This window comes from Nansenia antarctica, assembly GCF_963989245.1.
Source record: "Nansenia antarctica genome assembly, chromosome: 5".
NCBI classification, from domain to species: domain Eukaryota; kingdom Metazoa; phylum Chordata; class Actinopteri; order Argentiniformes; family Microstomatidae; genus Nansenia; species Nansenia antarctica.
In genome coordinates, this window is record NC_137690.1 from 61,206,305 (window position 1) to 61,219,370 (window position 13,066).

Here is a 13,066-nt window from a genome sequence, read left to right on the forward strand (position 1 = left end):
ACATGAGGGAGTCTTCCTAATCGTATTATATTATATTAAAATGTAACCTCAATAGAAGATGATAAACATAGATCAGAATGCAAATAAAAACCAATTGCATAATCATGAGAAATGTAAATCTTCAGGAGAATAAAGTACACCGTAAACCAAAACACACAAATTGACTATTGGTCCAGGGATAATTGTATTTATGGTCTCAAGACAAAACATTCATAATTTATACTCATCTAAAATTAGATCATATTACAAAACTTCAACTTCAATTCAATGTGCATTACTAATGAAAATCTGGCATTGAGAGTGCTCAGCGGTTCTCAGGTTAATGTGCTGAGAGTGCTCCCTGCTGGTCAAAAGCAAAATAACATGTCACTCCCCCAGCCAAAATAACAATCACCAAGGTTATCCAATTTCATTTCAGCAAGCTGTAGAGTTATCAAAAGTGACAATGACCTCAAATAAAACGTACAATGTAGTGCAACTGTGGTATTTACAAACCTATTCAATTCCATTGTCATGGTTTGTTAACCAATAACTAAAAAGACGTTTAGCTATTTTTTATCACAAGTTGGGGTGTCGCAATTCAATTGTGAGTTTGAATTCCGATGAAATCTACCTGATGGGCTCCGTGATTTTATATGAGCATCTGTCCATCTGACATAGCTAGTAGGAAACATACGTCTACAAAACAGCATGAGCGTAGAATGACTTGTCTCAAATAAAACCACATGCGACCTGAAGAGGTCTGAGACGAGCACCCAGACCACCCACGGCAGCCTTCAGCCTAACTGTTGTTTTACATACGAAAATGCAACGAGAGGGGAGGGGAACATGTGAAAGTCAAGTTCAACATAGTCGCAAGGCAGGAAAAAAGAGGTAACTATCCGCAGGAATTAAAGCGTATTCCATCCCCTTTTCAAGCACACATCAGATGGCAAATATTATTACAGTGACTCCATGGACAGATATTATTACAGTGACTCCATGGATAGCAGCCATTTTTTGCCAGAGAGTCTCATGTAACTTATTATACGGTGGTCAAAGAGGAAAATTGCAATCATCTGCGTCTCACTTGGCATGCTCTACCTACTGTGAAATACATTATTTTCCTATGATATCAGAGTTTTTTTCTAGGTTTTGATTGGCATCCCCTGTCGATGGAAACCATTTGGGACCTGAGTCCATTTTCTGTCTGAAAGAGGAGTCGTCTCTTTGCCCTTCTGGGGTGATGAAACCCAAATTCAGCCCCTTTTCAGAACACAGGGAGAAAAAGAAAGATGTTCGCCGATTAATTCTGACTAGAAGGATCAGACTTGGGGGGGATCAAAAAAGAGTAAATGAAACCGGATCTTCTGTATAGCTGGCCTTCGGCTCTGCTCCTCCTCCTCCTCCTCCTCCTCCCCCCCCCCTCCTCCTCCTCCTCCTCCACCTCCACCCCCACTAACACAACTCCTCCACGATGGGATTCTGTTGCTAAACTTTGCCTCAAGAACACTGACACCTCCAGGTTTTTTTATTTTGGCATGGGAGAGCTGGAACAACAGGGCTGGGCCAAGCACTTCCATATGTGCCCCCGCCCACGTTCAAGGAGAGAGACAGGGAGACTAGCTGGCTGGGGCTAGGTGGGCACACACACACACACACACACACACACACACACACACACACAGAGACAGACAGACAGACAGGCAGACAGACACACAGACACACACACACACACACACACACATACACACACACATACACAGCCTGAAGTGGGCCTTACGGTAAGGATACAGGAGGGAGATAGGACAGTCATTGTATATACCCTCGGTTTCAGTCAGAGACAGTGACCCTGAGGTCACTGATGACTGCTGTGCTCTAGACTCACATTAAGATTTTAGTATAATATGATATAAACAAATATTTAAAATGTCTGGTGGCTACAAAATAACTGATGAATCAATGTGACGCCAATGGCCGGAATCATTTCAATCATCAACAATTTGCTTTTCATTTTTTAATGACTTCATTATAGGGTAATGAACTGCTCTGCAAGAGTGTCCAGTAATGCTTGTCAGTTTAGCAGTTAGAACTCTGTTTTCTTGCAATTAGGAGCCATTACCAGACCACCACAAACCAGAAAAAAGCCTGACTGTAAAAAAAGAGGGAAAAAAAGAAAGAGAGAGAAGGAGAGAGAGAGAGAGAGAGAGAGAGAGAGAGAGAGAGAGAGAGAGAGAGAGAGAGAGAGAGAGAGAGAGAGAAACTACTGTATGCCCTTGCAAAAGAGACCCCAAGAACTAATGGCCCAGAAAAACAGGAGAAGCCTACAAGAAAACACACACACACACACACACACACACACACACACACACACACACACACACAGACTCACACACACACACACACACACACACACACACACAGACTCACACCAAACATGGCTCCCTTGACCCTGTGAACTTCTAACCCCATTGAGGTGGTTTCCAGTGCAGAAACAGTACAGTATAGTACACTACACATTTGCGGTTCACTGGTCACAATTATTGCTTTAATATCATAACTGTTGTATACAAGTCCCCAAGCAGCCTCCAAACCAACTGGCCCAGCCTCTCTCTCTCTCTCTCTCTCTCTCTCTCTCTCTCTCTCTCTCTCTCTCTCTCTCTTTCTCTCTCTAATTTCTCTCTCTCTCTCTCTCTCTCTCTCTCTCATTTCTCTTCTCTTCTCTCTCTCTCCCCCCAGCCTCTTTCTCTCTCTCTGGCCACCTTTCCACTGAGGCTCATTAGTAGCCGTAAGGCTCCACTGAGCGAAACCGATGCCTGGGTTTTGGACTGGGCAGGGCTCATACTGAGCCAATGGCAACCATGTCAATACAACCTTATCAGACACATACACACACACATGCACGCCTGACCGCCGCCCGCCCACACACACACACACACACACACACACACACACACACACACACACACACACACACATCAAACTAACTAACTAACTAGCCTAAAGGGTTCCTTTTCATACTTTAAAACTCAAATGGATACTTGTCTGCCTTCCCAGCGTTCCTGGTTGGTTTGGTTTGGCTGGGTTCAGGGCGAGAGAGGCCCGTACCCTCGGAGAGAGGGAGATGTGGCCTGAGATGACTGGAGTACATGGAGCCTCTCCCTGGTTTTCCAGCAGAACAGTACCAACTTGGCCATCACTGTGACTTGTATCCAGTCACTGGACGCACTTTACAGAGCTCAAGCTGGCTCTGGACATTTATGACAGCAGCTGGTGAAAGGGGGGAACAAGTCGGCAACCGACCAAATGTTCAGACTTTTATTCTGAAACAAGTAAATACATTTCAACGTTGTTGAAAATCAACGACACACTCGCTAGTCAAGCCAAAATATTGAAATGCAATGGATTTGCGCTTTTGCTAACAATGTAAAGTAGTGTTATAGTTAACTAGATAGTTCATTACTCACCGAATCCATTGCATTGCAATATTTTGACTCTTTGTTTGACTGCCCATTTGTGCCCATTTGTTTCGTATTGCTCTTTTGCTTTATTAGAACATATTGTGGGTTGACCCAATACTGTACTAAAGGACGTATTCAGGACCCTCTCTCGGATCTTGTCTACATAACACAATAATGTCCATCAACCTCAACGACTGTGTTTAAACCCTTTATACATTACAGAAGTATAGACTCAGTCCCTCCAAGACCTTGCCTTCAAATCTGAACACACTGAACAACCACGGGAGAAAGAGAAAAAAACTAATAAAGATGTGACGATGCGTTTAGCTTCGAAACCCGGTCAGAGTTGCGTGCCCGTTTTCGGAAAGAGAAACAAATGACACAAAGATGTTGAGGAGCCAGTTGACCTTGCTGGGAACTCTCACTCCACCATCCACAGTAAAGGGCTACAGTATAGTCTCTGCTATGTCACCGAGCAGTGTGTAGCACACTCATACGGACCACAACCCTGCTCTTTCATACACATTATGAGGCCAATAAGGAGCTGGAGCCACAGCTCTGAAGCCCAGTGACTGGAGCTTAATCTGATTGAGTGACACAATGGGCACTTAAGGACAGACAGTTCCTCTGACCAGGCAACAGGACAGAAACCTGCACACAGCTCCCAACGGCACATATTTATTATGGGGAAAACGCTTTCGGAAATGAAAAGCTCATTGCATTAACTGTTTTAAATGAGAGTCAGTCACACACGCACACATACACACATACATACGCACGTGCACGTACATGCACACACACACACACACACACACACACACACACACACACACACACACACACACACACACACAGAACCAGAAGCCGACAAACACCCCGGGCTTAATCATGGAAAGAGAGACCACTGGGAAAAAGGGAGGTCAAGAGTTCATGTTGATGACAAACCATGAGAGAATCCCTGAGTCATCCATAAACACTTAACACAATTATGAGACAAGACTAGTGGTCCACTTCCTGTCACACGACACCGTCCACCATTTTGTTACCGTGGCCTTACAAGTACTCAATGTCAAATTCACCTTTACAGAATTTCCCCCCAATGAAGTGAGGACAATGGCCTGCACATCGGGGGGGGGTGTGATGATCTTTCATCAGACAAGTACTTTCAATCTAACAGCATTACTGCCACATACTGTATGGAATGAGCTGCTTATAGCCCAATCAGTGAAATCCAGGCCTCCAGTTCGATTTTGTGATTAGTGAAATACACAGTGAATCCAATGCATAACAACACACAATACAGTACATGCCCTGTTGAGCATAAAAATCAACAACTTTACGGCCTTTTCATACTCGGCTTCATGCCAACCCTTCACAGTAGTACAGTCTGGGCCACAGCATGAGCCACAGCATGGGCTAAAGCCTTTGTTTGAATTCGCTGGACCCCAACAGTGAACGGCAGCAAATCTACAGGATCACACACACATCCATGCAAACCACAGGTCACCCCGTAGAAAGTTTAGCTTGGCCGATAGGACACCCCACCACCAATAAACAACAGAATTACTCTCTCTCTGTCTGCCTGGACCGGCAGCTGCGTTTCTCCTTCTCTTTTTCTCTCTTTTTCTCTTTTCCCAGACACGTCAGGGTTTAACACAACACAGACACACCATTGCAGGGGGGAAATTAGGCAGAACTGTCCGTCCGGAACCATGAGGACTCACTAGAGCCCTAAGGGCAGAGAGAGAGAGAGAGAGAGAGAGAGAGAGAGAGAGAGAGAGAGAGAGAGAGAGAGAGAGAGAGAGAGAGAGAGAGGTGAGAGTGGTGAGAGTGAAGGGTGATGGCGGCCTCAAAATACACTCCACTGTTATGTTGAGAGGGCAAAGAGCCCTCAGACAGAGTAATAGAGAGGGGGGATGAGAGAGAGAGAGAGAGAGAGAGAGAGAGAGGTGGATGCAAAAATACCCATGCATAAGTGTGTGTATTATCTTCACCATGAGAGTTTCTGCACCTTCAGACGATCACCATGCCTTCACCCACACATGTAACCCAAACACTGTAATCATCAGCCCTTGGGCAACATTACAGTACACGACAGGCTATGTGAGTGACTCGGAAAAACACTTCGAGGTCAAATTGTGACCCCGTTACCCCGAATCGATTGGGCTCCCGAACAGAGCTGTGACAGGAAGTTTATTTATTTTTTCGGAGATTTGATGTAGTTCGATCTAGCGTTGCAGTCAGAGGGGGGGGGAGTTTAACACATTCCTGTTTTCGCTCTCCCTGAGTGACGGTGAGGTGCACACGCTGACAGACAGTCCTCCACTGAGTCAGAAGGGTTTACGGCACGTAGACGCATTCAATGAAATTTGCACAAATTTGCTTCGACAACAGTCCTGCTTAATCTGTCTAAGCGACGGAACGTAAAAGACCACTGTTTTGGCGCCCGCGGTCATGTCATCGCCTCTTGAGAGGAGGAGACCGCTCTGACAGTCGCACCCTGGGACTACTGTAACCACGGCAGCTAGCGAGCAGGAGAACGGCCTGCCGGTCTGCCAACGCGTGCGGTGTCTGTTTAGGTTCACCAATCAGCGAGGGGAACTCCTGGAGCTGCCTGAACAAACACACACAGTTAGTGAGCCCTAGCCTAGCAGGTGGCCAGAGCAGTAAACTATTCACATCATCATCCCCCGTTGCCCCCACTTCCCTCACATCTCCTCTACCCAGGGTCTCCTAAGGCCAGGGTCACCTCCCCATAGACAACCTGCATTAGCTCACAGATGTTCACACACACACACACACACACACACACACACACACACGCACACAGGCACACGGGCACACGCACACACACACACACACACACACACACTTACAGATACAGACCCACACCACACACACGCACACACATTACTCTTCCTCTCTTTAACCTGCTCTCAGACCATGATGGTGGTGAGTGCTAAGGCAAAAACAAACAAACTGCACAGAGTGAGCATCGCTAGGGGCAACGGCCAATCAAAGGGCCTGTCAGCGGTTGCACTTGCTGAATAAATGACCCGCCTTGACAGGAAATTCCAACAGCCATTTTAATTCTGATCAGGCTTCAAGGAAGTGGAAAGAATAAAAACACATCAATTATAATGACAGGAAGTCTCGGATCACATGGCAACCAGCTGTTGCCAACAGAGGGATCAAGGAGCTATGAGAAGATGGTGGGGTTTCTCCCCGCAATGGAGGGTAGAAAAAAAAACATGTCTGAGGAAAGAAAAAAAAGACACACTCTCAGGGAATGACATGAGGTTCCATTTTGTGAAACAATGCTACACTTACAGTAACTGTCATTGCTATACAGATCGAAAGCCTTTATCTTTAAGGAGGAACAGAGCGGGCGATACAGGAGGGACGAAATCTATGCTTTACATTACAGCTACCACCAATGTTATGCAAATACGGCGCAGGCCTTGTTAAGGGTTCTGTCCATATGGATATGTTTAGTGTTCTCTCCTACCATCTGCATCTTATAGCCATTCTTGGCCCCCAAGCCTGGAGGACGCAATCAAATTAGCCAGCTCTTTGTGGACTTCTCTTTAACAAGGGCATACGTTTCAAAAACAATTGATATGAGATGCATTAAATATGATAGGGTCGGTGAGAATTGTTTCCCAACACATGTTAATAATGATGATGTAGCCGTTGGAATAGTAGCAATTATGGGAAGTGGGTCACAAAGCAGTAGCCAAGTTCTGTAGTTGGTGAATATGGAGGGCAAGTGGCTTCTTCTCTGTAGCATTAGCCACATTAGCACTGGGAGTAGTGACAACTAGAGTATCGACGTCTATCTACATCTATCTACAATTATAAACAGCTATTATCAATAACTCAAAGCCGTTCATGTCACATGGATCTCATATGAATATTATCAAATGTTCACAACGTTTTTGATGATCCCCCCCCCTTCATTATGCATCAGAGACGCAAGCTTTAAATTGTGTGTTAGACTGTGTGTGACTGAGAGAGTGAGAATATACTGTAGCTGCTTTTCATGATAAGGGAGAGCAGAATTTACAAAACGTGTTTGTTCCCTTAAAAGGATTCTGTCCACATTTGTAACAGGTATTATAGTGTTATAATGGATTACAGGTCATAAAGGAAGAGCCTCCACTCGTTTTCTCTCTGTACTGTAGAGACGGACGCACCCACACGACCCACCCATCACACACACACACACACACACACACACACACAAACACACACTCACACACTCGCACACTCACACACTCACACACACACGCACACACGCACACACACACACACACACACACACACACACACACACACACACACACACACACACACACACACACACACACACACACACACACACACACAGGCACCATTCCAGGTGATGCTCCTCTGACGGGAGCCATCTTGAATTACCCCCCAGTTAATCTGCATCCACTTAGAGCCAGGAGTCAATGCCGTTACTGTTCCCTGATTCCAGACAGCCATTGACAGACAGGCATCTCTTTTCAAAAGGCTTTCCCTGGCTCTTGTGCTCTCTCTTTCTCCCTCAGGAAATAGAGGGCTGAGTCGGTCAAATAGATTTAAATCACTGCAGGTTTACAGAATCGGGATCAGACCAGGCGGTAAGGCAGATGACAACACATCTGACAGCAATGGAATCTGACAGCAATGAAATTGAATCCATGTGGATTTCGTTGTTTGGAGATTAAAGTAGGTTAAGTTAGTTAGTATAGTAGAAGGTACGTTGTGAGAGACAACCCAGAGAGAACATGGAGGACACCGATTTTTTTATGTGAGTTATAAAATGCTATATATACATACACAAACACACACAGGCACACACGCATGCACACGCACACTCACACGCACACACATACACATACAGTACAGTACAGTACACTCACCTTCAGACTGGTGGGCAGTAAGGGGCGTCTGCGTCTCTTTGCAGTATGCCACCACTTCTTTGGGCAGGAAGTCCACCTGTGTGATTTTAGACGCCCCGAGCCGGTGCATCCTGCGCCTGAGTACAGACAGGAAGTGGGGGTGCACATGAGCACTGCTGACCGACACACACATGCATTCATGCACAAAACACACACACATACAAGTGCACAGACAGTGCTCCTTCGCTCTCCATCACACACAAAGAGAAGGCATGTGAATGCCCTCCAACTCTCAGAGATGTCCCAATGGGAAGGATGTATTGACAATGTATTTTGTGCACCACATCTTAGCCACAGTATCAATAATCAACATCTGGGAATCAATATTACACACTGAACCGCTGTCCACGTACTACGACTGAAATGAAATACGCCACCGTTAATTGCAATGTCATGGACTTCATACCTAGACTTGCCATGGTAAAGTAAAATACTTGATGTGATTGTAGTTTTCATACTCATACTACTGGCCAAGCATGCAAAATAGTGTATTAGCATGGACATAGGGACAGAAAGGAAAGAACTAAAGTGAGGAGGTAGAGTGAAGGGAAGAGAGGAGTGAGAGAAAGAGAAAGAGGAGTAAAGAGAGGATGTAGAGAGAAGGGAATAGAGGAGGGAGACAGAGAGGAGAGGGGAGGAGGATCAGGTACCCGAGCTCTGAGTCAGCCTGCAGCTGCAGTACAGACGGGTCAGTGTCCCACTGCAGGGTCCTTGGGTGGCCAGCAGGGGGAGCAAGGGAGGGAGGGAGAGAACATGCCAGGTTAGCGACTGCAGTAACACACACACTAACACATAAACAAAACACATTATCTAGGATCAGATTACCAAACACACGATCATAATGGTAACCATGAAATAGTGATCCTCTAACACACGTTGGGGGTAATTTCTGAAAACTCCCATGTACACATCAACAGAACGACTTCAGACACACATACAAATACACATGCAAGGAATAGCATTGTGAACCAGAGGACAAACAAAATCAGTCAACTAGGGGATATGACAGAGTTGGGAAATGCAAAGGGGAAAATGTTTGGTTTTAAGAAAAGTGTATGTATTCATCTCCCTGTTAAATGCTCTTGGCAAAAGATTTGATCTATTTGAGGAAGATGAAACAATGCTAAAATGTTATGGGAAAAAATGAAAATGGTTTGAGTACTGTATGTGGAAAAACACTGCACTTGACTTCATGACCTTAAAATGTATAGGTCATATGATGATGGGAAGCCACAATTCCCCGAAATGTATTAGTATCTGTTCGCTAAATCCATATATGGGCAGACAGATACAAATGTATCATATCTGTATTGGACATAATTGCATATAGGCCTAATGCAACATAACTGTGATAGGGCAGAAAATGCAGGAGCTTTACATACAGCTGTGATGTCATTCATTCATTCTTTCATTGCAAGAGAACACAATGTATGAATTTGTTCACATGTATCATACACCAGGCACAATAAATGTACACAATCACATTCGGTATACGAAAGTAGGCATGTGTTTTCACACCATACATGACAATCTTTTGCCATGTATTTAGAATATATTCTATCAATATATTCTGTATATGATAAAGCTATGCTTGCTTTTTCTTTGGAGACAATGATTCCCTGGAACTTATAAACAAACTCTGGAGCTTTATCTAAAATCAGCTACTAAAAATGCATTTAGTGACAGGCTAGTGTTTCTGACCTGCACAATTCCTCAATAATAGCTTTTAGGAACATGCCCCTTCAGCAGAGACACACAATGCCAGTCCAGAGCAGCAAAGCATCACCTTACAGAAAAGCGTCACTCTGTCACACTGAATGTTTTAACAGGGATGACACCTTAAGAACTGGATTGTCAATCCCGTCACAAGAGAAATGACTTCCTATGAACCATGTGAGCAGAAATCGTTCAAGCCGGTGCTTACAGGGAAACAGCGGGCAGCAGTCAGACAGCAATCATCCAAGGGGGAAGGAACCAGCACTGCACTGCTTTTGATAGCCAACAGAAACACACCTGGCATGATATATATATATATATATTCACAGCCTGCATTAAGGTGTCTGTCTGTTTGTGTGTCCCCGTGGCGAGCTTGGCTAAGGCATTCTAGCTTTTGAGTTGAAAATGCTTACCTGTCGCTCTGTGTCTGTGACTTGAGCTTACTAACGCCAGAGTACCCTGACCTGAGAAGGGGACACAGTCACAGATGGAGACACTCAAAATGGGCGGCTGTAGCATGAGAAAACACACCTTGCCTCCGTGGACACCATACATTCACCTATAGAGTGAAATCCTGCTTAGCGGACGAGAAGCGCTGCTGTGCAGACTTTGAGGATGCTGCTGTGCTGAAATGGTTGCGGGTGAATGAACATGAGCTATGACACAGGAGCAGGTGTGTATGACAACAGGAGCTAAACCACTTCCGAGGCGTTTCTCATGTGGACGCAAATGTGGCTCCCTGCAGAGCAAGGGACCTAAGCAAGGCTCACATGTCTGTCACACTGGCCCCTCGGCTTTGCTGCAAGCCTGCTACGTATGGCGTAGACGTAGAGGCAGCATTACCAGATATATCCTCTATACAGTACCTGAGCTTAGCATGACTTCTCACTGGGAGGCTTGGTTTGAATCTGTGCATCCAAATGCTAATATCACTGAATATTCTTGAATCGACAGGATTCACCAAGCTCATTAAGGTTTGCTCTCTGAAATGTTATCAATAGGTGCTTCTAATTACAGTTACATAACTAGGCTTATTCACACATATTCCTAGAATCTGATAAGTCAAATCTATCTAACATACAGATCTAGCATACGGATCATGATGATCATGAGGCCAGAGGCCAACCATTCGGACGCACCCTTTATGAGAATGATTGACAGCTGGTTTATGTCATGGTAAAATGAGGTAATGACAGTGACAGCTTTTGTGTCAAACAGTTACAAGACACATAAAACAACAACACTCACTGAGATTGGTCCTTACCTATACCTGATGTTTCCATTCGATAAAAAGACAGATTATTTGTCAGAAGAGCCAGAAGAGAGTGAGAGGAAAGCCAGAAAAAAACAGTCTAGTCACCGCTACACTAGCTCATAAAGCCAGCAGATACAATTGATCAAAAATGGCTCCTCTAATATTATCTTAACAGTTGCTTTCGGCAGTATACTGATAATCTTTCAGAGAACATAACTGGTGCATTAGAGAGTAAGCACCATATTAATTATGAATCATCTTGTCAATATTTCATCTGTAACACTGAAAGTAGGAGCTTATGTACAGTTATAATTATGCAAGTCAAAGGGAGCAAACTACCTGCCTGCACACCCTGTAGTGTCATGTGACTAGGGTTGGTGATCACAGATATAGGTGGAGTAAATGTTCTCCTGGCCCTGGTCTGGGTCAGTAGCTCTGGTTCACTAACGCTTGTGTCGGTGTGTGGTTACCATACAAGATGGCCGCCTACCTGCCCACGGCTCCCCCGTCGGCTGAGTCCTGGCTTCCTGTCTCACTGGGTGTGCTCATTGATTTGGAGGGGGACATGGGGGTCGGGACTAAATAATTAAAATAACACGTATCCAACATTAAAGGCTGCAGCGGATGAACTGGTCAACCCAAGCAATGCCAGAGAGAGGGTTCCCCAAATCAAAAACAGGGCGGGTTTGAAATGGTTGAAAGCAAATGAGTGATAAAAAAGAAAAGAAAAGAGAATGACAAATAAAAAAAAAACAAGGGGACAGAAAGTCAAATGGATTCCTTGTTTATTGTTAATGTTCAAGCAGTCATGGCTTCTGTTGCTATTTCATTAGTTTCATTCATAAAAAGCCTCTCATCCACAGTGAACCAAAATCCAAATTGTGTTTGTGTTAGGAAGTTGTTAGAACATTGTACCACTAGAGAATACAAACAAATGCCTCTCAAAATCTAAAATGGCAGAGAGAAACATTTGTAAAGCCCTTAATTTCATAAACAGCGTGGATTTTCTTGTAACACCTTTAGCACAGGGAACACTTCATAGGCACTAATTTGTAGTTTATACTGTGAGTGTTTCATAAGTAGCTAATTGGGCAATTGTTAGGTATTAGTCATGTATATCTTTATTCAGCGGTTTCTTACTCTCATGGTATTAGTCGTGCTGTAGCTGGGATTAAACCAATGACCTTACTGGCCAGCCCTCCTAATGTCAGGGCCAACCTGGCCCCATAACATTGGTGTGTGTGTGTGTGTGTGTGTGTGTGTGTGTGTGTGTGTGTGTGTGTGTGTATGTGTGTGTGTGTGTGTGTGTGTGTGTGTGTGTGTGTGTGTGTGTGTGTGTGTGTGAGTGTGTGAGTGTGTGTGAGTGTGTGTGGGTGTGTGGGTGCGTGTGGGTGTGTGTGTGTGTCTTTAGGGGCTGGGTAAAGCAAACACGTATACAGGTATGCTACAAATTAGTGCCTAATATATGTTCACTAAAATAAAATGTTACAGATTTTCTTTATTTGCACATGAGAACACCAGGACATGGATGAGGTGCTTACTGATACTGTATATAGTATGCTACACATGATAAATGAAACAAACATAATGTGAAGATGGGAAAAGGATGAAACGTTAGAAGAATAAGATGAGTATAATGTTATGCATATCATTCATCAATTTCAATGAATATGACAAATAGGTCGTCA

The 13,066-nt window shown here is 44.4% G+C and overlaps 1 protein-coding gene across 1 annotated transcript in view; it reads right to left on the reverse strand.

Annotated features, from left to right (window-relative positions):
• Positions 1-13,066, reverse strand: part of dync1i1a (dynein cytoplasmic 1 intermediate chain 1a) — a 54,114-nt gene that overhangs the window by 38,923 nt on the left and 2,125 nt on the right. The window contains exons 4-6 of the mRNA XM_080531183.1: positions 11,869-11,956; positions 9,058-9,117; positions 8,369-8,484 (exon numbers count right to left, since the gene is read on the reverse strand). Of these exons, the coding sequence (XP_080387309.1) occupies positions 8,369-8,484; positions 9,058-9,117; positions 11,869-11,956 (264 nt within the window). The remainder of the gene's footprint in view (positions 1-8,368; positions 8,485-9,057; positions 9,118-11,868; positions 11,957-13,066) is intronic.